At 41.2% G+C, this 26,380-nt stretch overlaps 1 protein-coding gene across 11 annotated transcripts in view; it reads right to left on the reverse strand.

Annotated features, from left to right (window-relative positions):
- Positions 1-26,380, reverse strand: part of sorbs3 (sorbin and SH3 domain containing 3) — a 36,759-nt gene extending 10,379 nt beyond the window's left edge. For 4 of the 11 annotated variants that reach the window (XM_083784273.1, XM_083784270.1, XM_083784278.1 and 1 more), the window contains exons 1-12: positions 22,914-23,363; positions 10,476-10,551; positions 6,879-7,067; positions 6,436-6,508; positions 5,837-5,973; positions 5,552-5,615; positions 4,555-4,596; positions 4,356-4,443; positions 3,715-3,886; positions 1,724-1,777; positions 1,500-1,607; positions 808-863 (exon numbers count right to left, since the gene is read on the reverse strand). In XM_083784273.1, the coding sequence (XP_083640399.1) occupies positions 808-863; positions 1,500-1,607; positions 1,724-1,777; positions 3,715-3,886; positions 4,356-4,443; positions 4,555-4,596; positions 5,552-5,615; positions 5,837-5,973; positions 6,436-6,508; positions 6,879-7,067; positions 10,476-10,487 (995 nt within the window). In that variant the 5' untranslated portion in view covers positions 10,488-10,551; positions 22,914-23,363. Of the gene's footprint in view, positions 1-807; positions 864-1,499; positions 1,608-1,723; positions 1,778-3,714; positions 3,887-4,355; positions 4,444-4,554; positions 4,597-5,551; positions 5,616-5,836; positions 5,974-6,435; positions 6,509-6,878; positions 7,068-10,475; positions 10,552-22,896; positions 23,364-26,340 lie in introns of those variants that run through there. The other 7 variants (XM_083784272.1, XM_083784275.1, XM_083784274.1 and 4 more) reach the window with 7 other exon arrangements.

Raw genomic sequence — 26,380 nt, forward strand, 5'->3', positions numbered from 1 at the left:
AATCCAACTAGGAGAAAGTAGAAACCCCTGCACAGTTTGGGGAGGTTCCTTTGCTGTTTGGCAATGGTCCATAATTACTGTTACTGTTACTTTATTTTAAATAGCAGACAGCCGTATGCGTGATGGCAAGTTTTCAGGTATTCTCACTTGATGAAGCAATGCCTAACTGGATTAAGAGGCTGGGAGTTGGTCTCAGATGAGGTCAGGTATGTGGTGATTAACCCAAGCCTATCCATTAACCTGTCCTGTTTTTAACATGACTTGAGGCTGTCTGCTGGATGCAGACACATAACACACAGAACAGACAAGCAGCAGGAAGTCTCACTACAAAACATCTCTCTAGAGTCACATGACTTGCATTTGGTTGGCATTTCATTACTCTTAACTGAATAGCTTCTGGGCTTTAGAATGGAGGGGCAGTGCAGTACATATTATTAATGGGAGAGTCCCACCCTTTTGTACCAAAACAACTGTAATTAAAGAGCAGTGTGACAAAACAAAACCTGAGCCAATACAATACAGTGTACAGCAGTCTCAATGGTTAGACTGAACTTTTATGCCTGATCTTGATCTGATGCCTGCAAAGATTTGCCTTTTCTTTCTTTCTTTTTTTATATAAAACTAACATAACCAATGACAGGTTATGAATGAGCAGAACAGCAGACACAATACAAATGTGTCATAACATCAACATTGTTTTAATGACAATCTGTTGAACACATAATATTAAAAAACCATATGCTATATACATACTTTTACTAAATAAAATAATCCTACCGGTAGTAATTTCATACATCTGTCACTCACTTATCCTGTATGTTCCATGTCCCCACGGCAGGTCCTGGGTCAGTACTTCGGGCTTCCTGGAAGCAGAGGTTTGCATTAAAATGCTGTCCACCGCAGCACCACTCACATTACTGGGTCTTAAAGCACTGAGGAAATCTCACAACAACTTAGAAAAGAGTGGAGGTGGTAACCACTCCCAATGGAGGTACTGTAGAAATCCCCTGGGTCCTACACTCCTCTGAATACAGGAGGAGGTACTGCTTAGAATTTGTTTCAAAGCATTTATTTGTGTGAAGTACAATTACATCATACAAAGCTGATTAAAATCAAGCAAGACTCAAGCATGGCAATCAACTTCATTCACTGAGGAGGACATCATTCAAATCTCCTTCTAAAAACAAGCAACAGTCTGCTAAAAAAGTAATAAAGTAGATCTATTTCTGTCAGCGTCGGACAAAAATTCATTGGCAGGCAGATTTGTGTTTGCTGGGGACTTGGGGAGTGGGGAGGGGAGGTTACAGGCAGGTGATTAGGATAGAAGGCTCATCCAAGTGCAAGACGGCCAGGAGAAGCAGAAGGTGGTCACTCTGAGACGTTTGGCCTATCAGGTAGGTGAGTGCAGGTGAGGGATAAAGTTTGAGTAAGGATTCTGTGTGGTTGGGAGCAACGGGGATGCTTCAGCAAAGAGATTGAGGAGGAGGGGGGCTCAGTACCTCACCCCGGCCTCGACGCTGCTTCTTCTGGGAAAGCTTCCGCTCCAGACCCTGGATCTCCGAGTCCAGCTCAGCCTCAAACCGGCTCAGTTCAGAGACCAGGCTGGCCTGAGCCACAGCAGCGTTGGAGTCGAAAGGGTAAAGTTAAACAACTAATACGTAATTCGATTATTTGGAGCTAACCAGGGCTGCTTTTAAAGTATGTGGACAACACTGCTGCTCACCTCTATCGAGGGGGAACGAGGATTCTCAACTTGTTTTCGCAAGGGCAGATGATCCTAAGGACAAATAAACAAACAAACAGTATTTAGAAGTTGATATTTGAGTAATTTAGTACAAGGAGCTTCTCAAGGAGAGAGTTTTATTTTAATGTTTTAATTAAAACTCTGCTGAGACAATATAAGGCGATTAAGATGCTAGTTGTACAAGGAAAGTATTAGCAAGCCATATAAAGAAACAACTTGACAGTACGGGCACTATACTTTATAAACTCAATCTATTACAATTGCATTACTATACCACCTCTATTATGTGTCTCCATTAGGTGTCTATTTGTGTTTTGTGTTTACAAATATTGATATAAAACATGCATTAATTTTCTAATACGATGGCATATCAAAAGCAATGACACTTATTTCCCATGCACAAAACAACGAATTTAAGAACTGTGGTGGAGAGATACTAGCCAAATACATTCTGGATCTTTGAGACAGCTTGTCAGGCTGGATTGGAGCTCAGGTTGGCTTGTATAGACATCAGCACAAACAAGGGCTCAGGAAGCGCCCACAAGTATGTTTCTTCAGTCCAAATTATAGTGAACTTGATTTACTTGATTTAGTCTATAAGCACTATGACCGTCTGCCAAAGGCACTAAGAGGGCCAGCCAAAAACACAACATCAGCCAGCCAAAATTCCCTTCCTCCCTACTTTACAAAGACTTATGTGGTAATAACCTAGGCTTCCACGTGATTCTATCAAGTACTTCTTTAAAAGGTTTGGCTGGACAGGAACCACAGAGTCCCTGCATGCTCTCAAAAGTTTTGTTTTTGCATGTTTCTTGGCTTAAAGTATTTATCTTAAACACCCAAGCCTTTCCCTCAGTCAATAGTCATCTTCCCTCTGATCACAACTCATGATGTCATTGTGAAGAGCTGCAGCACCTGATATGGCCTGTGTGCTCATTGGTTTTTATAAAGCCCTGTCCAGTGGGGATGGCAAGAAAGGACGACAACCCCTTTTCTCCTGCCATCTAAAGGAAATTAAATAAGTCTTCATGCTGTGAGCCATTACTCACCACAAGAGGTTAACACCATAATACAGATCACAAGACGCCTCAGCTCCCATGGGGGAGTGGAAACAAAGATTCCTTCTCTTCACACGCACAGACGCTCGGCTCAATTTGCACCAGATCTGGGACATTGTGACAAGAGCCATTCAAAAGCTAAGGCCCAGACAAATACTCTGCTCTCTAAATCACCTGAGGTATTTATACACGGGGGCATGTACACATATCGTACACAAGTAAAGGTGCACACTCAATCACTGTACCTCATGCACACCAAAGATGATAAAAGATAGTCTGTGATAATCATAGTGCCACTGTCACCAGGTTGTAAATTACTTATTTATAGTAGCATACCAAAAAGTAACTCATGTCTATGTATATAATTCTATGAGAGAATGGTACAGATCTCCTTCAATAAAAGCAGATACAAGCACACAAGAAGAAGGGGCACTGACCACTGAATGACCTCACCTAAGAAGACTGTCAGGATTTCAATTGCACTCAACTGAAACATTCCTGGGCTATTGACACAACTTAATCCATAGCAAAAAGGTGACCATCCTGTTTCACCCCCACAAACTCATGCTGAAGGAGGTTTTACCAGGCATTTAAAATCTAACAATCGCCCATTATTAATCTTAGCAGCTTGGAGTATACAGTATATGAATAATATACACACATCTCTAAAGCCAAGCTATTGTACAATGCTAGATTTAATTAAATTCAGATTTTAAATTTATTTACATGCTTTTTCTTTTCCTTTCTTTTTATTTCTTTTTAGGAGACACGAGGAAACCAAGAGTGAACTGTACAAGAAAACATCTTTCAGAAATGACCAGGAAACATATATGCAGGTCACCACTAGGAAACGAACATCCTGGATTTCTTTACTAATTGGTGTGAAATCATGGCTCTTTGGAATGGCCTCACCTGGCTGTGGTTCTCTGAGGTGGTGTTCTGTCCAGGAGGTGGGTCTGAGGTGGTGTTCTGTCCAGGCTCAAAGTCATATATGCTCTTGGGTTGGCCAGGCTCAAAGGCATATATGCTCTTGGGTTGAGGGTGCTGCTTTCCTGCATCTGACAGCTTATCTACATCCTTACTCCTGAAAGACAACTCCCCAACAAGCAAGCGTGCACACGCGAGCACGCACGCACACACACACACACACACACACACACACACACACACACACACACACACACACACACACACACACACACACACACACACACACACACACACACACACACACACACACACCGTGGACAGCTATTTAATCATCGTTTCATTGTCAGTACCTGTAACAACAAATCCAAACTTGCCACCCCCTATTGCTCACAGGCTGGATTGAAGCTGGTATTCACATAAACGTCAAGGCATTCTCACTTCCATACTTTCCCAGGTGGAAGGATCCAAGAACATTTAACACGTAATCCTTGTTTTTTTGTTGTTATATCTTCAGGCTCATCAACCCAGCAATGTGTAAATGTATTGGCAAAATCTACAGTGTTCATTTCACTTGGTTAGACTAAGGATTTTAGAGTGTACTGACAAAGTTTGACTAAACTCACCAATCAGGGAGCGCTCCATATGGGGTTAATCTAAAGAGATTCTTGTCTGTCTCGTTCCCATCTTCTGAATTGGCAGATGACTGGATCCCTGAAGACCAGAAGAATAACATGCAACAGTTATGGTGAAAGTAGATCTATTATCTAGTCAACCAGGACTGTGGATTTATTTAGAATGTGGTAGTGTAAGGGTTTTACTGACGTTCAGACGCCCATCGCTTTGCATCCTCCAGCTCCTCGAGTTCTGGTAGACAGATCGGGCAAGAAGGGTTTAGGTACACTACTACAGAACAATGGATTTTACTCAAGTCATTCAAATGTAACCCTAACCCACCACTATATTTCACTTGCAATTACATAAATTGTCATCCAGTTCAATCAACAAGACAGGGTCCATGCAGTTCTCATGGCAGAGTAGATTATTATTTTTTTTTTTGCGGCTTACGCCTTTTAGTGATTTTTGAAGGGACAGACAGTAGGCTGACAGGAAACGGGAGAGAGATGGGGGGATGACATGCAGTAAAGGCCGTGTCGGGTCCGGGAGTCGAACCCGCGGCACACTGCGACTGGATTACCAGTCCGGTGCCCAGACCGTTACGCTACGGCCTGGGCCGGCAGAGTAGATTTGTCATAATCCTACAGCAATAACTCAAAATGATGATGATGCTGTATTCAGTGGTTACATTCCAGAGGATTATTTCTTGATCCAGAACTCAATTATTTATTTATTTCCCTATAGGGTATATACATAACTTCAATAGTGTCGGGTACTGTACACTACACTACAGTATGAGTTGATGGGATGGCTCATTTGCGATTACGACCTCAGTTTGCTATTCATGAATACAACACATCAGTGGAATGATAAAACATCCAGCACGATGCACTCAAATCTTGGCAGGTCTGCAGTTATATGCCTCACCACACAAATGACAAAGGGCTACGTTTCAATTATGTACGCCGTAACCAGAGATAAATTAATAGCCTGATTTGGGATTTGAGATATGGGAGTGATTATTATAGTTAACGGGTAGCAACGATGTAAGGCTGCAGGGTTCTTCTACTTTCTTCATGCCTTCTCTCAAATTATCTTTTTCCTGCATCAACTCACTTGTATGTGACATTGACGGAGAGGAATTCTCTCTGTGAGATTGAGCGAGTGTGTGAGAGGGGAGGGAGGGAAAGAGGAGGTTTCTTACCCTCAGTCTTCTTGTGGATCTGTCTGAACATGCTCTTGTACCAGTCTCTGGGCTTGTTCACACTCTGGTGAAGGACAGAAGGGGGTTGAGGAAAGCAAACAACTGTGTCGAAAGAGGCTTTAAGAAATAACACAGTACCAACATAGCATGGAAATGACAGGCTCGCCTCAAAGCGACAGACTGCAATGTTTGTGGATGGTATGTCCGAGAAGAAAACTATACAATGTTGCTGTTATTACTAGTACTATTATTATTATTGTACATAGTATTTTATATGCATCTTACTGATCTTGAGGCGATGGGCATGCCAGTCTCATCCACTGGGCCAATCCCTGAGAATTTGATCAGTCTCTCCTCTCTGTTTGGAGCTGATCTGTATGGCAAAGTGGTCGAGCCCATGGCCTGGACACCATTGGACAAACCTGGGTTAAAAGCCAAAGAAGTCAATCAATACGTGTTTACTGAATACTGATGATATTTTATGTTGTTCATACTAATACTAGTTACAGTATATGAATAATATACAGTATGAATAATAATAATAATGGATTGCATTTTATAGCGCTTTTAGTCACTCAAAGCGCTTTACAATGGTCCATTCATTCATACATTGGGAAGTATGCTAGTGACTTGTAGTATCTCTAGTAAGTCGGTAAAAAGAACACATTTGAAACAAAACACATCTGTACAGCCAAGCTATTGTACAACGTTACATTTAATTCAATTCAGATTTTATTTAGCATCTTGTTAACAGTGTGACAAAACAACATCAATTTAATCACAGGGGACTGACGTCTCCCCTCACTGCCAGATGTTTTTCTTGTTGATAATCAAATTGTGATTTGATTAGACGGCAAAGTAATCAACTAAATAAACAACTTTACCATGTGTTTGAGATGGGCCATAATATGATCCAAAGCTAGGATTTGTTGGGCCGGTCCCATTTATCTCCAAGACCTGGGGTGGGGCAGAATGCACTTCAGTTCAAATAAAACCAAAACAGATATAAATAGTGAATAAAGTTTTCAGTCCCATTCGACGATGATCAAACATATCTCTGGACTATTTCTGAGACCTTGAAATGTGTATAAATATCCATCTGAAAACTATAAAATAGTAATAGATAAATAATAAATAGCTAAAAGTAAAGAAAATGTAATAACATATAATCCCATTTCCGCCAGGCATTTTAAATGTTGTTCCATGGCCTTACATTTGAACTGTGGTGCTTCACATTTCCACAGGGAGGAGCACTTGTATGCTGAATTCTATGAACATTTAAACTAAGCAGACATAAACACTGTACACAAGAGACAGTGCTACTTGCCTTGTGCTCCCCAGATGGCAGTCTTGCAGAGCGAAAAGGACTCAGGGGAGGAGTTGGAAGCCCAGGGGAAATGACCACCTCTTGGGTCACCTCTGTAGATGTTAGGAGCTGCTGCTGACCCAATGGAGCTCCATCGTCAGAGAAGATGATCCGTGAGCCATTCAGATGGTCCACCATTTCCACCTGTTGCTGAACATAGAGAAGATTCTAAAAAAATGAACAATACATGAACACAGCACTGGCATGCCCTCCTGTTGTCCAAACAAAACGGTCTCGGGGAGGTCATGATAACTTGTTAGCGACATAGCTTTTCCTCTGGAAAAAAAAACACCCTGATGAAAGGGGCCCCAAATGTATTTAAAACAGCCAGTGGGTTCCACACGCTTCATCATCTCTCTTGCAGTGGCGTGCAGAAAGGCCTCATTGAAGGTGCAGAACAGGGCTCTGAAACAGGAGAGGCCCATTATGAGCCCATTAACTACCTATTCAGCAGGCCTGCCTATTCTCAGGCCAGGAGGCGGAGCTGGGGCCGAGGGGGTCGGGAAGGGGTCGGCCATGTCAACCTCAAAGTCCTGCAGCATTAAACTCCCCTGCTCCTCTGGTCTCCATGGAGACTGTTCCACCCCTCAACCTTTGTTTGCTGTTGTCTGGTCTACCTCTCTCCTCTCTCCACTGTGGGTATGTCTAGTCTACCTCTCTCCTCTCTCCACTGTGGGTATGTCTGGTCTACCTCTCTCCTCTCTCCACTGTGGGTATGTCTAGTCTACCTCTCTCCTCTCTCCACTGTGGGTATGTCTGGTCTACCTCTCTCCTCTCTCCACTGTGGGTATGTCTGGTCTACCTCTCTCCTCTCTCCACTGTGGGTATGTCTGGTCTACCTCTCTCCTCTCTCCACTGTGGGTATGTCTGGTCTACCTCTCTCCTCTCTCCACTGTGGGTATGTCTGGTCTACCTCTCTCCTCTCTCCACTGTGGGTATGTCTAGTCTACCTCTCTCCTCTCTCCACTGTGGGTATGTCTAGTCTACCTCTCTCCTCTCTCCACTGTGGGTATGTCTGGTCTACCTCTCTCCACTGTGGGTATGTCTAGTCTACCTCTCTCCTCTCTCCACTGTGGGTATGTCTGGTCTACCTCTCTCCTCTCTCCACTGTGGGTATCAGTGATGTTATGTGTTGCTCACAAAAAAACTAAAAAAACAACTAAAAAACAAATACGTGTGACATTTCTTTGTTGAAAATCGGTTACTTTACATACAGTATGACACTGGATTGGTTGAGTTTAGTTTGTCACCTCTGTGTGGATGTTGGAGGTCATGCAACACTCCTGTGGCCTGATGTTAATCACTTATTTTGGGGCATGTGATATGTCATATGTTTAACCTTTTGACATTTTATCATTATTATTACTTGCGCAAGCAGAGCGCGCAAGTAATAATTTCGCCCAGTCTCTTTCGCCGTGACAGCCAACCCGCCATTTGATGTTTATGCAAAAAAACATCAAATCTGTGCCTGTTTTGCTGGGACCATGTTACCCAAATGACCATATTTCTTACGTCATCATTGAGAGCTAGTCATACGTATACTATATACATAATCAGTAAAAATAAAATAGCAAATTGTGCCTGATCTGCTGGGACCAGAGTACGTGGTGTGTATATGTATGACTAGCTCTCAATGATGACGTAAGAAATATGGTCATTTGTGTAATCTGCCAAATCTGGTCCCAGCAAAACAGGCACAGATTTGATGTTTTTTTGCATAAACATAAAATGGCGGGTTGGCTGTCACGGTTTTTGGCGCAAAGTAACCACTGTATACCGCTAATCAACTTACAACTACATACTCTATATAGTATATGTATATGTATATGTATACGTATGTCTTACGTCATCATTTAGAGCTACTCATACGTATACTATATACAATTATACATAACCAGTAAAAATAAAATAGCAAATTGTGCCTGATCTGCTGGGACCAGAGTACGTGGTGTGTATTTGTATGACTAGCTCTCAATGATGACGTAAGAAATATGGTCATTTGTGTAATCTGGTCCCAGCAAACCAGGCACAGATTTGCTGTTTTTCTTGCATACGCATAAAATGGCGGGTTGGCTGTCACGGTTTTTGGCGCAAAGTAACCACAGTATACCGCTAATCAACATACAACTACATACTCTATATAATATATGTATATGTATACGTATGTCTTACGTCATCATTTAGAGCTACTCATACGTATACTATCTACATAACCAGTAAAAATAAAATAGCAAATTGTGCCTGATCTGCTGGGACCAGAGTACGTGGTGTGTATTTGTATGACTAGCATCAATGATGACGTAAGAAATATGGTCATTTGTGTAGTCTGGTCTCAGCAAACCAGGCACAAATCTGCTGTTTTATTGGCATACGCAGATCACCTAAAACAGACCTTTCGAAGTTAAACACATTTCTCTAAAACATGGTAAAGTATCTACCATCACCGACTTCTGCAATTATGATAATAGGAGATTTCAATGAAGACCATTATACTGAGAAAGATAGAAGTATAAAGACCTTCATGTCAAGATTAGGCTTTAAACAATTAAATACAAATCCAACTACAGATTACGGAAGTATTGTAGATCATGTATATTTTAAGAAATGTGAAAGTATTATTACAGAAATTGAAGTTAGAGACACATAATTACTCTGATCATGATTTAGTATTAATATCACTATAATCCAAGATGAAATACATTTAAAACAATTGACAATTTACAATAAATAATAAAATAATTATACTGTATAATATATTTTAATTCGGTTTATATACCTTTTTTTTCATCACATATCAATGATTTATTTTTCTTTGAAAAACGAAAAACGATCTAGAATATATCTACATCGATAAAACTGTATTTCTTATATAGATAGAAACTTGAACCATACTTAATAATACTAGGTGTTTATATGCATAAAGTAGGTAGGTAGCAAATAGTTACACCTAATAATTATACATTTCAAACGTTCCTTCACAGATATACTGAGATTTGACAGTTTACAGCGGTCGAAAGTACTTGCGCGCTCTGCTTGCGCACTAGTTGGCCATTTATGGCCTACTAGTGTGCAAAAAGCAAGTATGCACTCGACAGAGTGCAGTTCTAGTTATACTTGCAGTTTGCCTTTTTTTCTTTTATTTTTATACATTTTGAGAAATAGCTTAATTGTGACCCAAACATTTTCAATGAAAATGTATCCTGTTCATAAAATAGAGTTGTCTTATTAAAGGTATGGTAAGTGATATTTCTTTTTGTACAAATAAGTGTTAAATAGGCGCTATATTCTGATAGTACTCATTGCTATAGACTAGACTAGAGTGTTTGTTGTAATGTAATCCAATCAGGAGAGAAGAAATTGGAAGTGATTAAACAAAGAAATGAGCAGACAAAATTAGAACTGTAACACCAACAAAATGTTAAGCTGATTGACTTTATATGATTCACTTGTCATGTTTGCCTTCAGAAGTTCAGATAAAAGTGTATGTGTCTTACAAATTATATCAGGATGTTTTTAAGAGAACTGATTTAGTTCAAAAGGACAACAAAATAGCTTTACCTGAGACTGCATATCATCTGTTATGATCCTTGTATCAGATATTGTATAAAGTAATCCCACCCAGCATCAGAGGAATCTGCAAAGAAAAACAAGACATTTACTTTGGAACTATGCCCCTCCTCCATTTTTAAGTGGTGCAACCACTTCATTAAGTAGCTTTGGGTGTCTCTGGCTGCCTGGGTTTGTCCCTGGCTGGCTGGGTCTGAGCACGAAAATAGCGTATCACTGTTGCGCACCAGTACAGTACAGTACAGGGACCCCCACACGCTAACTCTGTCATTTCTCGACCATTTCGGACGCTGGGCGGCTCGTCGGAACCGGGCCGGCACCCTGGGTGCGTTCCTGTGTGTCTGGAAGTTCTGGGGACCCCCCGGGGATGCCCACAAGGAGTTGCACCACTTACTTCACAATTTCCATTTACATTACAATGATCTAAAACAGATAAATCCACTTAGATATTTAAAAACCTATAAAAGCAAATGGAGATTGATGTTTGACTCCTGCAACAAATGGGTGCAGGGACTGAGGGAGCTGGGTTTCTTTAGGCCTTCATCCAATTGGAGCTATTTGCAGCTGTAATCCGTTTCATCACACTTGTCTGTCTTTCTTTCAATCATTAGATTATTCTTAATTTGTGCATCACATGACAAGCAGAAATATGGTTATCTGATGAGCTGAAGATGTCAGCCTGAATCATCCATGGTGTCAGTGTCATGAAGCTTGAATTAAGCTTTCAGATACAGTTATAATGTTTTTTGTATATACTTGCTGCACTCTTGATATGCTGATGCTGCAACAGGCAGGCCTGAATAGTTTTAATGACTAATACAGCAACCACCGGCGTAGGATCCATTCAGTCAGTTTAGAGCTGGCCCAGTCTAACTTCGAAGAGAGGGGGCGAAAAATCAAGAAAAACAACAAAAGATAGCCTACTTTGGCATCCCTCGTTCATGCACATTTCTGTTTAGTATAGCAAACCACAGCATGCAAGCCGACTTTGTTTTAAATGGTCCCCCAAACTGTTCACACTTCACACCTATCGGCCGGGGATGTTGGTTAATCCATGTGATAATATACCAATAAACATTGGGCCTCATCTTTGTATACCTCACAAATTCCTAAACTGATCTGAGACCATAAATAGTGTTCAGCTAAATGTTTGAGTCTAAGTCATTATTAGTTCGGTAAGCTTCTAAAACGTCCCTTCAAGCATAAATCAAATATTCCTAAACTAAGTTGACATGTGTTCCATTATACAACTATCCAAAGTGGGACATATATCATCACTGTCCTTTCCTTGTTACCAAGGCAAAAGGCCATCCAAAACAATGGCTGCCTAGGCTGTGACTCACATCCCTGCCATGCTGTCCAGGAAAGAGTCCAGTACTTGAGTCAAAGTATAGATACTAATGGTCAAATATTAGTTGTAAAAAGGTGTTCAAAGTTCCTGACACCTCAACTGACCAAACAGGTTATTGAAACTCTAGTCCTCTCACATCTGGACTATTGCTCAATGATCTGGTCAGGAGCAAACAAGGGAGATCTGGGAAAGCTGCAGCGGGTTCAGAACAGAGCAGCTCGACTTGCCCTGAGATGTAAAATGAGATGTAATGTTATAAAAATGCATGTCAAGCTCTCCTGGACGACAGTCCAAGAGAGGCTGACAATATCACTCCTTGTTTTCTTGAGACATATTAATGAAACGAAACATCCTACCTGCTTATACAATCAACTTACACACAGCTCTAAATTACATCAATATGAGACTAGACATGCCACAAGAGGGTGCTAACAAACTGCCAGCTATAATCACAAAATAAAAAACTAAATCTAGTTTCAAGAGACAATTGAAGAGGCATCTTGAAACCCAAAAACTGTAGGGCATACACGCACACACGCACACACACACACACACACACACACACACACACACACACACACACACACACACACACACACACACACACACACACACACACACACACTGATTAGGATAATATTTTCAATTTTATTTTATTTATATATCCTGTATATGTCCTGTAATGTATGTCCTGTAATGTCATTCATGTCGAATGTCATGTTTTTATGTTCTGTGTGGACCCCAGGAAGATTAGCTGCTGCTATGCACCAGCTAATGGGGATCCTAATAAAACTCTAAACTCTAAACTCAACTACGGTAGTACAAGTAAAAGTTGTTCTGTCGATTTTGTAGTGCTGAGGTAAAATCCCCAATCTAGACTGCATGCTTCCTAGAAGGTGGTCCAAAGACTACAGCTGAAAGTAAACGTAAGACCTTTGGAGCATTTTCAACATAATCACCAATCATGCCATTATAAACTACTAAGATTTACTTGCAAAGCAAGTACATATTCAGTTGTGTCACACAGATGTGCAGAAGAAGGAGAGCCCTCTGTGGCAGTAACATGATGACATTTATAAATGATCGTGATGATGTTTAGTGTCACCCAGAGCCTCCCAATGAGGCGCCAGAACGTCATCACATTCGTTTAGAAAAATCATCATGTTACCAATCCAAATAAGGGTATTATGTCACATAGGATTTCCTCCTGATTCCGTATATCAGAATATAATAGTTTTGCAAGACATTGAAGACAATCTTAGTAGTTTATAATGGCATAATATTATTATATATTCTGTTAGACACAGAATATAACTGAAATGGCAGAAAATGCTCCAAGAAGTGTTAAATACCCATTTTAGAGTGCAGGTTGCCTAGAGGGTAGGCCAAGGGCTATAGCTTACGTCAATCACTCGTAGCACAAGCCACAAAAAAAAATGATTATCCGGTTCTAGGCAGCACAGAACCTGTTCTTATTTCCAGCAGCTCTGAGTCTAAGCCAAGGTATATAAAAAATGGTGAAATGGTGAAAATGAGTGGTGCTTCCCTTAATTATTTAATTTAATCAATAAATAATTTAATTATTAATTATATCAATTTTATATATTCTAAGATACCCCCCCAGATTTACAAGCTTGCATTGCGGCGCACTCCCTCAAGTCATTGCTGATGCACACATCGAGTTTGAAGTCGGTCGGTCCTATACTGTATGCACAAAATTACCATATGGGTATAGCAGTTGGATCTGTTGCTCTGGACAACTGGATCCTCCCTCCCTAGAAATGTACAATATTTGTCTTTGAAATGTAGTAAAGTAAAAGTCCAAAGTATCCAAAAATATGAATACTCAAGTAAAGTAGATACTACTGAAGAGATGTATTTAAGTACAGTACTCAACTTAAGTACATGTTCTTTGTTACTGTCCACCATCGGAAAGAGCTAAGGACCTGAGTGTCTGGACAGTCAGCCAATGAAAGCTGAGACCAGGACCCAATCAATGGCACCTTGGAAAATCAGATTAAGCCTGCTGTTTCAACATCAAAGGCTTGAAGGATTGAGAGAGAGAGGCCATTTCCGCTCATGTACAAGGCACCTCTAATCTACAGTGGCTCAGACGGCCCATAATAGAGTTGGCATGGAAACCAAATCAAAGACGTGCACAGTCTTCTGCTGCTCATACAGGAACAAAGTATTGATAAGTGCTGCTGAGTGTGTCCATTTGTAGGTCAGCGATCTCCATCTCTAAAGTTTGGGCTGTTTTTGCATTCTATGTGATGCCTCTGCCTGGCTGGGCATTACAATGAGAGTAGCCTCGGAAACCCAGAAGTTTTTATACAATGAGAGGCAACCATATTGGGCCTCTTCCTTCACAAGTAACCAATTATACTAACTAAGGTTCTGTTCCATTCTGGTCAAACAGAGTCAGGTAGTTTAATTGGTAAGACCTGTGAAGGAAGTAAGGAAGCGGGCGCATACATTGGTCCAACGTACTAACAGTACCACAGGAATTAGTCGACACAATGCATGGCTGGTTAAGACTCACCCGTGGCTCCCGTCATGCGTTGCCGGGTTAAAACATACCCATGGCTTTCCTGTGAAGTTAGGGTTAGGTTATGGTTTGAGGTAGGGTGTCAGACTAATGCCTGTCGGACTGTTAGTACGTCGGACCAAACACATACACCCATAAGGAAGAGGTCTGATTTCTTTCCAATATCACTGGTGTGTATAGAGCCGCCTGGGAAGGAGGTGCACTAGTGACTCCTACAGGTTGGTATTTCTATAAGGAATAGCGTACACCATTTGCATGGGGATCGGCCTTGACGTCCTATAGGATTTAAGGAAGCAAAAGAAAGGATTATAGTGAAAAAGAAAAGTTTCCTCTCTTTCAATAAAGCGGCAAAGTCAAAAGTTTGATTATCCATGACAATCAAGGATAGACAATTATGATTAAGACAGCCATTCACTATTAAGTTGCAGTTAGTTCTCATGTGAGGGGTTAGGGTAACATTATGGTTGTTTTCCTGTGAAAATTATGATGAGTTCTGGCCGTTTAGGAGGAAAGTAATGAGTGAACTACTTCTGCAGGCAGAGAGCAGTCCAAGAGCAGTTGGACTGATGAGTTTTCCATGTGGTCTCGGTAACAGTGAGCATTAGTGTCTATAATGACTGTGGTCAAGACCTAGACAGCTATAGGCTCTGTGCCCTTGCATTGCATAGGACAAAGCTCATAAGATGGTAGAATGATAGAATCAGTGTTGCTGGTTCCAGACAAAGATGTCATCATCCCTCCATATCTGAGTCACCATCTCCCAATAGCCCACCTCATACAACAGGGAAAATACGGGAAATGGGGGACTGTGCAATAATACCATCACTGCTCAGACATAAAACAGATGGTATCATCTCTGAACACAATTCCAATCAGGTCATTATCATAACAAGATATATCAAGTTCAATCTCAAACGACTGCCAGAAGTGTACACAGTAAAATTGAATGACATTTCATTGTCTTGAAAGCTTTGAATGTCTGTTTATGCAGTTGTATGTGATTAGCAGGACCTTGTAGTCGATCCTGGCTGAAACGGGGAGCCAGTGCAGTCTGAAAAGGTGGGTGTTATGTGGTCATGTTTACGGACTCTCATTAGGACCCTGGCAGCGCTGTTCCTGATGTATTACAGCTTCTGAATACTTTTGCCAGGAATCCCAATGAAGAGGCATTAATTAAGCAAAGAGTTTAATCCGTGCTCTCTCTTGTTCTCTCTGGTTCAAGTTATAGGCCAAAACATATAGCGCCACCATGAGGCCAATTTCAAAGATTTCAGTGAGTGTACATACAACGTTTTATGCCGATCAGTCCAATGGTGCCGGAAATAAGCAAGGAAATAAAACAGATGGACTGACTGACAGACAGACTCATAGGAGCGAAAACATAATCCCTCACCTTCGGCTGTTCCGACCTCCTGGCAGGGATAATAAACAAATGAACTAGGCTACAATAAAAAAATATATATATATTTTTTTTTAATCAAATGGCTTCTATACTTATGTCAAGCACTTACAAATATAACTGTATTTAACAGGTTGACATACGGATCCCCCTCCTTGTGGTTCTGTGACCACAAGGAGGGGGATCTGTGCACTCAGCTACCTGTGCACTCGCTGACTATAGAGCCAAACCAACATTGGATCTTGGCATATGTCGGACTCACTTCTCAGTGACTGCATAACTTGATGTGTAATCCATTGGCATGTTCAACATAGTCTTTCCACACAAGCCTAATTAATTCAATACTCCTGAAGGGCAAACAATAGAGCTCCTTTTCCCCCACCCACACAGTGGACCCTGCAGCACCCACTATAGTGCAAGACAGTGGCCCTCTGTTTTGCCAAAGGCATTGCATCTCATCAAGTATGATGCTGCTCGAAAGATATGTCAAAAATCATAGTTAATGAGATACAGAATCCAAAATGCAATAGCCCACTGTAATGCCAGTAGTAGAACAATGGTATTTGACTGTCAAATCGACACATTGCCAATGATACACTGCAGAAACCCAGCATCATGCAGTGACCATGGTAGTTCTGTCTCGAGACACACACATTCACCACATCAGCCCTGGCATTCGGATACACAAGTATATATAATTATAAATTTAGATATAGCAAAAACAGCAACCCATACGAGCTTGTAGATATCTACTATTTGTTGTATGATTAAATGCATGGGGCTTAAAGGACAACTTTTGTTTTTTTTAGATTGTTTTTTTAGATTAGAGAAAGTAAAAGATGAGTGTTTTTTTCTTTTTTTTTCATTTGCCGCTTTCTTTCGTTTTAGCGATTTTAGTTATTTTTGACAGGGGGGCGGGGGCATTCGAACATAGGGCTAAATACGTCGTTTTTACAAAAAAGATTGGGGTCTAGTAGGTTAATAATAATAATAATAAAAAAGAAATCCCCATATTTTTTTTGTAAAAAAAAACATATTTAGCCCCATGTTCGAATATCAAAAATAGCGTATAAAATCGCTAAAACTAAAGAAAGCAGCAAATAAATAAATAAATAAAATTATTCTCTAATAACAAACATGAACCTTGGTTGAAAAAACAAAAGAATTGTCCTTTAAAGGTTTCATGACATTCATTTTCATTTATTTTTATTTTTTGTTTTAGGTTTTATGGCCTCAATTACACCCACACAACCTGAACTTTGAACATTCAGTGGATTTTCTGTGGTCTAGGGTTTTCTTTGTGTGTTCTGAAGCCTTTTGAGCTGCAATGAAAACTGGCAAAATCCTTCAACAGTGACCTCTGTCTCTCTGCTGGCAAATTGTTATGTCATATATGGGATTTGTGGACTGTTGCATCATTGTCCACTACAGGCAAATCAGAGCACTAGTTTGAAAACCCCAGACCACAGAACATTTACTGAATGTTAAAAGTTCAGGTTTTTTGCAATTGAGATCAGAAAACCTTAAAGATGGAGTGCCACAATTTTTGTATTTTTCCAGTTTTTCATGTGTTTATGAGGTGACAGTACTTCATTAGACACCCTGGAGTCGTTTTTATGTGCAATGGTGTATTAACTTTGTATTTAGGGTTTCTTCCTGGAGGCTGAACCCTTGACAGTCAAACGGGCCAATGAAATAAACAGTAATATACAGCCCCTCCCCTAACCCCTCCCCCTTTATCATACAACTACAGCTGTGGGTGCGGCTTAAATTCAGGTCGATCACCACCCATCACCACCCACCAGGCAAACCAGGCATACTTAATGAACTGGTGGGCGTGCCCACATAAAAACAACATTTAAAGAAATACTGTACACTTATTATAAAAAATTATACCTCCTTATATAACAATAAGACCTGATGATCATGTTTTAGGGTGGAAAAAATCATGGCACTCCATCTTAAAAAAAAAAAAAAAAAAAAAAAAACCTTTAAGTTGTTACATGTATAAGAGGTAATTTTACACAAAGTCTGCATGCATTTTGACATCCAGATGTGCTACTTCAGTTTTAGAACTGCCAGAAAAATGTACAGGACTATGCAGCTGTAACATACTGACATATGTCCTGAGCCAAAAAAACATTCTTATTTGTGTGCCTGCCTGCATGTTTGGCCTTCAATCACATCCCTCGTTCCTAAGTCTGGGGAGTGGGGAGTCCGTTCCAAAAAAGAAATCCACCAGCACTCATGTGCATTCCCCCGCTATGCGTATGCGCACCAAACACAATCATACCTAATAAGGCAAAATCAGGACACTACCAGTAACCCTCACCAAAAATCACTTTCAGAACTCTCACTCTCCCTGGTTTTGTTTTAATGACTTTTTCCCCTTAATGCCCTACAACAGTAGCCTACAGTATTGTGTACTATGACACTGTTGTGTAAAAGTTGACAAAATATTAGATCTCAAAATCAAACATTGTGCATCAGTGACAACGCACTGTGAGCTTATAGATCTGCTATTTTCACTATTACTGAAAATGTTTGAAAGAATTTGAAATTTTTTGAACATTTTCATCTGTATAGTGATTATGCTCAAAATAGGGACGCCAGGTTGAAAGCTGTTAACCCATTCTGACCTGAGATCAGATTCATACGAGGTCTCCGCCGGACACACACTGGTCTGATGAACCCATTCTGACCTGAGATCAGATTCTAAAAATGTCAGTTGCTCTTCGATTTAAAAAAAATAGCAGACCTACAAGCTCGTACCGCGCCACTCGGTGGCGCGATATGAGCTTGTAGATCTGCTATTTTTAAATAGCTAAAGCATGACATGATGCTGACACCAAAATGGGTGCCCGTTCAGAATGGGTTAATTCTGTCTGTGGGTTTTATCAATATTCAACGAATGAAAACTATTAACTTGAGACTTGAGACTAAATATTAACTACATTGGATCCATTGGAACACAGTCAGGTACCTACAGTATTTCCATTTCCTGAAAAGTACCTAAGAGTTTCGGACATACAGTACAAGGTTTCCGCCAGAAAGTGGTGATACATAATCTTAATGATGTTCAATAACAACACATTCCTAGCCCTTTATAAGTAGAGAAAGCCATAATCATCACCAGGATATCTGAAGGGGGTGCGGGTGGGATGGGGGGCAGGGGGGCAAGAGAGACCATAATACCATAAAAGGACTGTGTGATCTCATCTCTCAAGATGATCTCAACTCGACGCCACACCGTGGTGTTTCTAGTAACCATAGATGTCTCAGTCTAGACAGAACACCTGCATTCTGCACGTTTCCTGCTTATTGTAGATGATGGAGTGCACGCTGTGGAGTATTTCAGCAATGCCTTCCTTACACAGGGCAAATGGGGACGTCGGCAGTGAAAGGATAATTGAGGACATGGGGGAAGTATTGAGGCATCTGCGATTTCTGTATGGAAATCCTTTGAACATCACTGCCCAAAGGGAACATCCTCTAGGCCTCAGAAGAGCTGGACCAGATGTCACACTCTGTAAACTAAGCCAGGAAATGGGAAATAGACACACATTCCTCACCAGCTTCATACTGTTACACCTCAACTGATGATCACCTTGCATTCAAAGAGTATATAAGGATTAGAATTAAAACAATGACATAAGATGTTTTTGTTTTGTTATTTAGTTTCTCCAGGAAGGAGCAAATGAGGAAGCAGGGATTTGTACTGTATGTGTTGAATTAATGAACCAGAACTGAGTTAGTCAGCAACTCGGAGTCAGTGAAGTTCACCCTGACTCAAAGGGAGTATCCCAAGACCCAGAATAGTAATGTGTAGTCATTACGACATTATTCCATGTCCACCGGTCAAATAACTAAATATTTAGTCAAATGTTCATGTTATGAAAAGGGCGAGACGAATAATCCCCTTTTTCCTTAATCTTATTGCTCAATGGCTGCCGTAGTTACACATAGAGAGCATAAAGTGAACTCGTAGACGTATATATTACATTGTTAGGTTCTTAGCTTACGTATGATTCATGATGACTATTATGTATGTATCGATGTATGATGTATTATCATGTTTTTGTTCTTGTTTACTGAAAATCGCTCTGGATTAAGAGCGTCTGCTAAATGCCTAAATTGTAAATTCTTACAGTGTGGCAACAATATCAGCTGGTAAAGAAATGAGTGAACTGTACAGTCACTCTGCACCTGCTATTCCTTTGCAGTCCTCCGATCCTCTTCTTCCATAGAAGAAAGGAGCCAGGTTGTTTTTTCCGTGAAGTGAGAGCCTACCCTGTGATGGCCTCTTGTGACCCCATAATATATGGGCCGGGGTCACAACTTAGGTCATATAGCTTCTTGCATTGTTCTCACAGAGAGAGAGAGAGAGTGTCAAGACCACACATAGAGCCCAATGAAGAACTGTCATGATCTTGATGGTGAACCCTGATCACCTTCAGTTAGTTGCTATGTCCAGCAATGCACACACAGTTACTTTAGGTGTCAATCTGCTATAGGGCTCAATAAATATCATTCATCAAATAATCGACTGGTCGATTACAAATTGCTATATGTGCTCTTTACCAAAATGTAAATGCTTTTCTTTGTTTCATAATGTAAAAAGGATTCCCCCCCCCCCCCCGACTGTTGGGTAAAGATACTAAACCTTCTGTTTGGGTTCAGGAATGTGAATTTTGACCTTCATTGCTTTATTTGACCATCTTTGTATGGTCTAAATTAATCACAGACAAAAATAATGGAAATATAATCAACTGATAAAAGATCAGATAATCATTAGCTGCAGCCTTTATCTGCCATAAGAATAAGGAACAATATTATGCTTTCCTTCCAGCCGCTGGATTTGAACTGGAGGGAGAGAAAATTAAGATAAACAACAGACATCATCATTGCAGAGGAACTGCATGTGGATCTGGTGGCAAATTACATAAGAAAATGCCTAAATGGGTATTTCATAGCGTAACCCATTTGAAACTCATTATATGCCATACAACAACTAATCAAACAGTGACATTTATTATAGTCATTACTAGATGGCCTCCTGCATCTTAGTGTATGTGGAGAACAAAGGGACTAGTTAATCATTCACTCCATAAGGGGGGAACTTTGTTGCTCTCAGACTACATTTTGTCCTAATAGATGAGGAAAAGCGGTCCAAAAAACCTGTACAGTATGTTTGCACAAGGTGGACGTTTGGTTTGGTTTAGCACAGTCTGCAGCATAGCTGACCTGAATAACACTTGCATTATTAGTGTATAACCATCCAAATAAATGTAAACACACATGCATGATCTTCTAATGGAATGTTTAATTCCAGGATGTTATCGTGTAACTCAGTGCTTGCTCTGGACGGATCTGCTCTTATCAAACAATCGCATGCAACGTCACTCATGCCTGATAGGTTGCATAAGAGGATCATAAAACCTAAAAGATCCTGCCTAGTCAAGGCTGGGGAAAGTTAATTACACACAGATTTGATGATGTTGGTGTTAACTACTACACATAAGGTGAGTCACCATGTTGTTATGTCGAGCTTGTGAGAGGTTCTACAAAGTCGATTACGGACCCAGCACCTTCCCTCCTCTGCTTCCACTCTGCAACTTGGCAGATGTGAACAACACAGCCATAGACCATACAAGGTCCTGCAGCTGCAAGTTTATGATATATAGTTATTGGAGGATACACACATTTATCAAGAGGGAAGTATTCCACCTCCATGTACGGTACTCCTTTACCAGAACTCAACAGGAGGCGGAGGAGTCAGGGCTGGTGTACTGCTACTGTACTTGTCAATGGAGATGCTACGTGCATCAAGCAGAATCAAGCAAGATACGAGATGCAAATAGTTTCTCTGTAAGTGGGGTTGCCAAAGGGTGCCACAGGGATTGTAAAAGAAGGGGGAAATGAAGGAAGGGAAATATCCATATCCACGGACGCTGTATATTAATGGCACTTGCCCACTGCTCCTAGGATGAGTTAAATTCAGGACACATTTCACATACAGTATGTTGCAAATATACTGTGACAAACATTTTATTAGATTATTGTGCCATATTGAACCTGGCATCTCATTATTGTCAAAAAAAGTCTAAAAAAAAAGAGTGAAAACAACTGCAAACGTACAAGCCCACACATAGCGTTGCCAGAGACCACAGAGGCTATTTGAGGGTCCTTGGAAGCATGGAGATGTAGTTTGAAAAGCCCATGAGCTCTCAGAAAGAAAGACAGGTCAGGAAGATTATATAACAAAAGGAGATGATTATGTTTTGAAATTAATTGAGATATTACAACAATCCAATCAATAATATCTCTGAATGTATACTTGTATGCATGCACAACTGTCATTTTGGTAATTCAAACATTTGAATATAGGCTTTGGAGAGTGTGGGACTGTGGGGCCAGATGGACCCCCAGTAATATTACAAAGGAAATCACAGCAGGGTGTGGAATTGATCGTGACAGAAAGAGAAGCCTCTAAGACCTAAGTGATGGTTGGGTAGACCTGGGCAGCCATCCCATGAGGCACACCGTTTCTGGAGAAGGATGTGAAACTGTCTTGACACACAACACGAATTGCACCACTGCCAAAACCTCCAGACCCAACCTAACAACTGTCAGTACACAGGCATGCACAACGGGCACAGCAATAATAAATAACACAGCCAACAGCACCCTCCCTCTGGTCTGGTACTCCTGTGCAGAATGTTACGCTTTGGAACTGCAATCACCGCCCAAAAGCCAAAATTGGATCAACCAACACCCACAGGACTGTCTCATCATCAAAACAACCCATTTCAGATTGCTCAGTGCTTGGCTACGAATGGGATGATTTCTTCAGGTACACTCAAAAGACTATCTTCAGGTTTTTTTTAAGGCTAGTACAGTATATGACAAGTGCCTGGGAAAGTCTGCAGCAATAATCCTGTGATGCAGCATGTAAGCCCTGAGGAGTCAGGCGAGTTACTCAACCCTTGAACAAAAACAGCCAATCATATGATCATTAAAGTTGCGAAGTGATGTCAAGATTATTATCTGGTAAGGTTAGAGAGAAAATGTAATCTGTAACATCCCGCAGTCTCGTGGTAAAGAGGGTACTCACCTAGGACATGAACTCACCAAAAAAACTTGTCTGCTCAGTGGTGCATGCAAACATAATATTTCAAAAGGGAGTTCTATGCTGCTCGCGACTCTCTCTCTCTCTCTCTCTCTCTCTCTCTCTCTCTCTCTTAGAGCTAGCAAGGATGCACGATCTCTCTCTCTTTCTCCCTGTCAGTACATTCTGACTTGTGCTCTCTCTCTCTCTCTCTCTCTCTCTCTCTCTCTCTCTCTCTGTGTGTATTTCCCCCTCAGTGCGCGCTCCGCCTGTGAAGGACTTCCCGGTTGACAGGCATCGCCATAGCAACCCCTGGACCCTGTTCAAAAGGCAAGGCTCCCCAGACTGTCAGCGCTGGGCTCCTCCTTCAGTAAGGAGGGCCCATTGTTGTGATGAGGTGATATTTCACAGTGCAGGGTTAACGAAAGGGGAGCGCAAATAGTTAATCAACTCAGCCTCCGAGACATTCCCAAATCACCCCTGTCCTCTCAACTGTCTCACTCTCTCCCTATGCCTTGTATACTTCATTGTGCAATATCGTAACACATCAGAATCAGCGCGCGCACACACACACACACACACACACACACACACACACACACACACACACACACACACACACACACACACACACACACACACACACACACACACACACACACACACACACACACACACAATGGGCAAGGTCTGTGTCTAGTTGAAGAGATGCCCACTTGTTCTAAAGTGCTGGTCTTTTACATTACACTTTGACACAGTCCACCCTCATGGATTCCACTGACACTTGAGCAACAACCAGTTTGTTCTAACCCTCCCACCATGCACACATGTCAAGTACTGTCTTGGAACCTAACAGACAAGGTTGTGATAGTGAGAATATGTACTGTATGTTCTCGCAGGCACATTATAAGAGTGGAATAAGTATTTAAAGCAGAAGACAACAGGCTGGGGTGAATGCTGACAATTAGTGGAATGTGTCCGATTGGAAGTACACACCTATAGGACAGGTTACGGTAATCAAACCACACAACCACCAACAAACAAGCACGTTCTCAAATTCCTCAGCTTCTCTCTCAACCACACTGAACTAATTGGGAACTAGGATTTCCAGTTTGCCCGCAGTCCTTGCCAGTGAAGATAAACAGAGAAAAAAAAAGAAATCTGACGTGCTGACAGGCTTGTTTTGACCTTGTTCTGGTGTCTCTCCAACTTCAGCTACACTGAATCACATGTTGCTGCTAAGCATTCCAGTTGTCCAATCAGGACACTTTTGAGATGAACTTTAACATCCTAGAGAGAAATAAAATGATGATCTAGCAAGAGAGCAAGAGATGAGCTAGCAAAAGCTGGCCACGTGTATCTATCTCAAAATGTGTGTGTTTGAGTCTGCATGTGTGTGAGTGTGTTGTGTCTTGTGTGTCTGTGCTGTGGGTTTACATACTGTATGGGTGAGATGAAGTGAGAAAGAGAGAGATTGAGAAATAGAGCGAAAAAGAGAGACGAGAGGGCGAGAGAGTAAGACACGCACACACACACACACACACACACACACACACACACACACACACACACACACACACATACACACACACACACACACACACACACACACACACACACACACACACACACACACACACACACACACACACACACACACACACACACACACACAGACACAGAGTGTATGCCTACAGGACAGCGCCAGGTTGGAATTGAAGGAGTCAGCCCTTTTTTAATAATTGAGCGGTCTGGCTTGTTACAGCGAAACTCAGGCAAACTATCCATATCCATTTACCCAGCATGCACCACTGCTCACATGCTTGTTTTTGCCAAACAGTTGAGCCACTGAACCTGAGAACTGCATGGGGCTTTAACAGGGGCTGTGTGCAGCCCCTGTTTCACTGTGCAGGACTACATAGTGAAACCCAGAGTGTCACTTTAACTTAACAGTGAGATGATTTCACACTCTCGAGGTTAAATGAACAGCCCAGACTTTACCGTGTGCTAGACGCTTGCCCCGCTGTGAACATGTCTGCCTCCCTGTCATGTTGCAGCTAAATGACTTAATCACGCAAAGAAGTGATTGAGGCTTGGGCTCAGGCCCCAACACCTTTCTCACAACTGCTCAGCGTTACCCAATTGTTTTTGACCGTATAAGTTATAAACACAAATTCCTCTCCCTTCTTTGCCTCTGTCATTGATTTAATTTGTACAACTTTAAAATAACTAATTTGCAGGAGGTGGAGTTGTAAGTCTGACTCCTCACACCTCTCTGTTCATTGAGAACGATGAATTCCTGCATAGACCTATACCACATTGTGTCCTCGTGGTAAAGGCCAGGCTATTGTCCTCTCACAGCGAGCGGTATGTACCAGCATGTTACTACGGAGCAACCATGCAGCTCATTAAAAGCCAGACAGTCCAAGATTCCAGCAGATGACTAAAACATTACATAATTCTGTTAGATAATCATAAACTACACTATAAACCTGTGAACCCCCACACACAACTTCATGCTCTGTAAAATGACTGTCATTCATATAGCTTCACTCCAAATATGAAGGCCTCATTTGTTGGTCGTATCTGTGTCATTTGCGTCATCCATATCGCACGACACAGTGAGGTAGCGCTGATGGAATGCCTTTCAGAACAACACAAAAGCACCAGGGTTTATTTCACCAGTAAACAACATTCTCCTGAGCCAGCCCATGCAGCATCCCCAGGTCTCTTGGTCACTCTGCTGTCTGTCTGATGAAAACAAACATTCCTGGTATAGTCATACAGTATATCATCCCGGGACCCACCGCTCCCAGGATGCTGAAAGTTTAAGAAGAGTCTTTACTCAGTGCAACATAACAGCACCCTTGAGAGAGAGGTGACAGGGTAAACATGCTCACTGCCATAGCCAAATATAGCATGGTAATGGCCCTTATCTCAAAGCCAGTTATGATAACAGCTAGCTGTCACATCACCTATTTACATGTTTTGGCTTTGGCATTATAAATGGATGATTGAATGAACAAACACGCAAATGCTTTGTAGCAGCCAGTATAGCATGCAGGTATTACATACAGAACCACAGCAATGAGAGAAATACGCCTGATGAAATAATCCCTTTCTTTAAACAGCAATAGACTGCACTTGTTAGACAACTCAACTGTTGTCCAAAAACATTGACAAAAGTAATGGTCTAAAGAAGAGAGCACCTACATATCCTTAGGGCTCACAGACTATCTTATCAGGAAGTGAGTGCTGGAGGATAACAGAATGATTGGTCTTGTGAAAGATTGGATCAGTTCAAGTCAGCCAATGTCAACGACTTTCAATACTTTTGACGATACAATTCTATATTCCCCAACTGATTCTGACTTGAAGCATTATTAAAGTGAATTGACCTTTAACCCTGGTTCTAGCCTTGGTCACGGTGTGTAAAGTAGCAGTACTTACAGAGCAGTGCAGGCTGAGCAATGAGGGCTCTTCAGTGCAG

Source organism: Protomyctophum parallelum (genome assembly GCF_964188405.1).
Source record: "Protomyctophum parallelum genome assembly, chromosome: 15".
Taxonomy (NCBI): domain Eukaryota; kingdom Metazoa; phylum Chordata; class Actinopteri; order Myctophiformes; family Myctophidae; genus Protomyctophum; species Protomyctophum parallelum.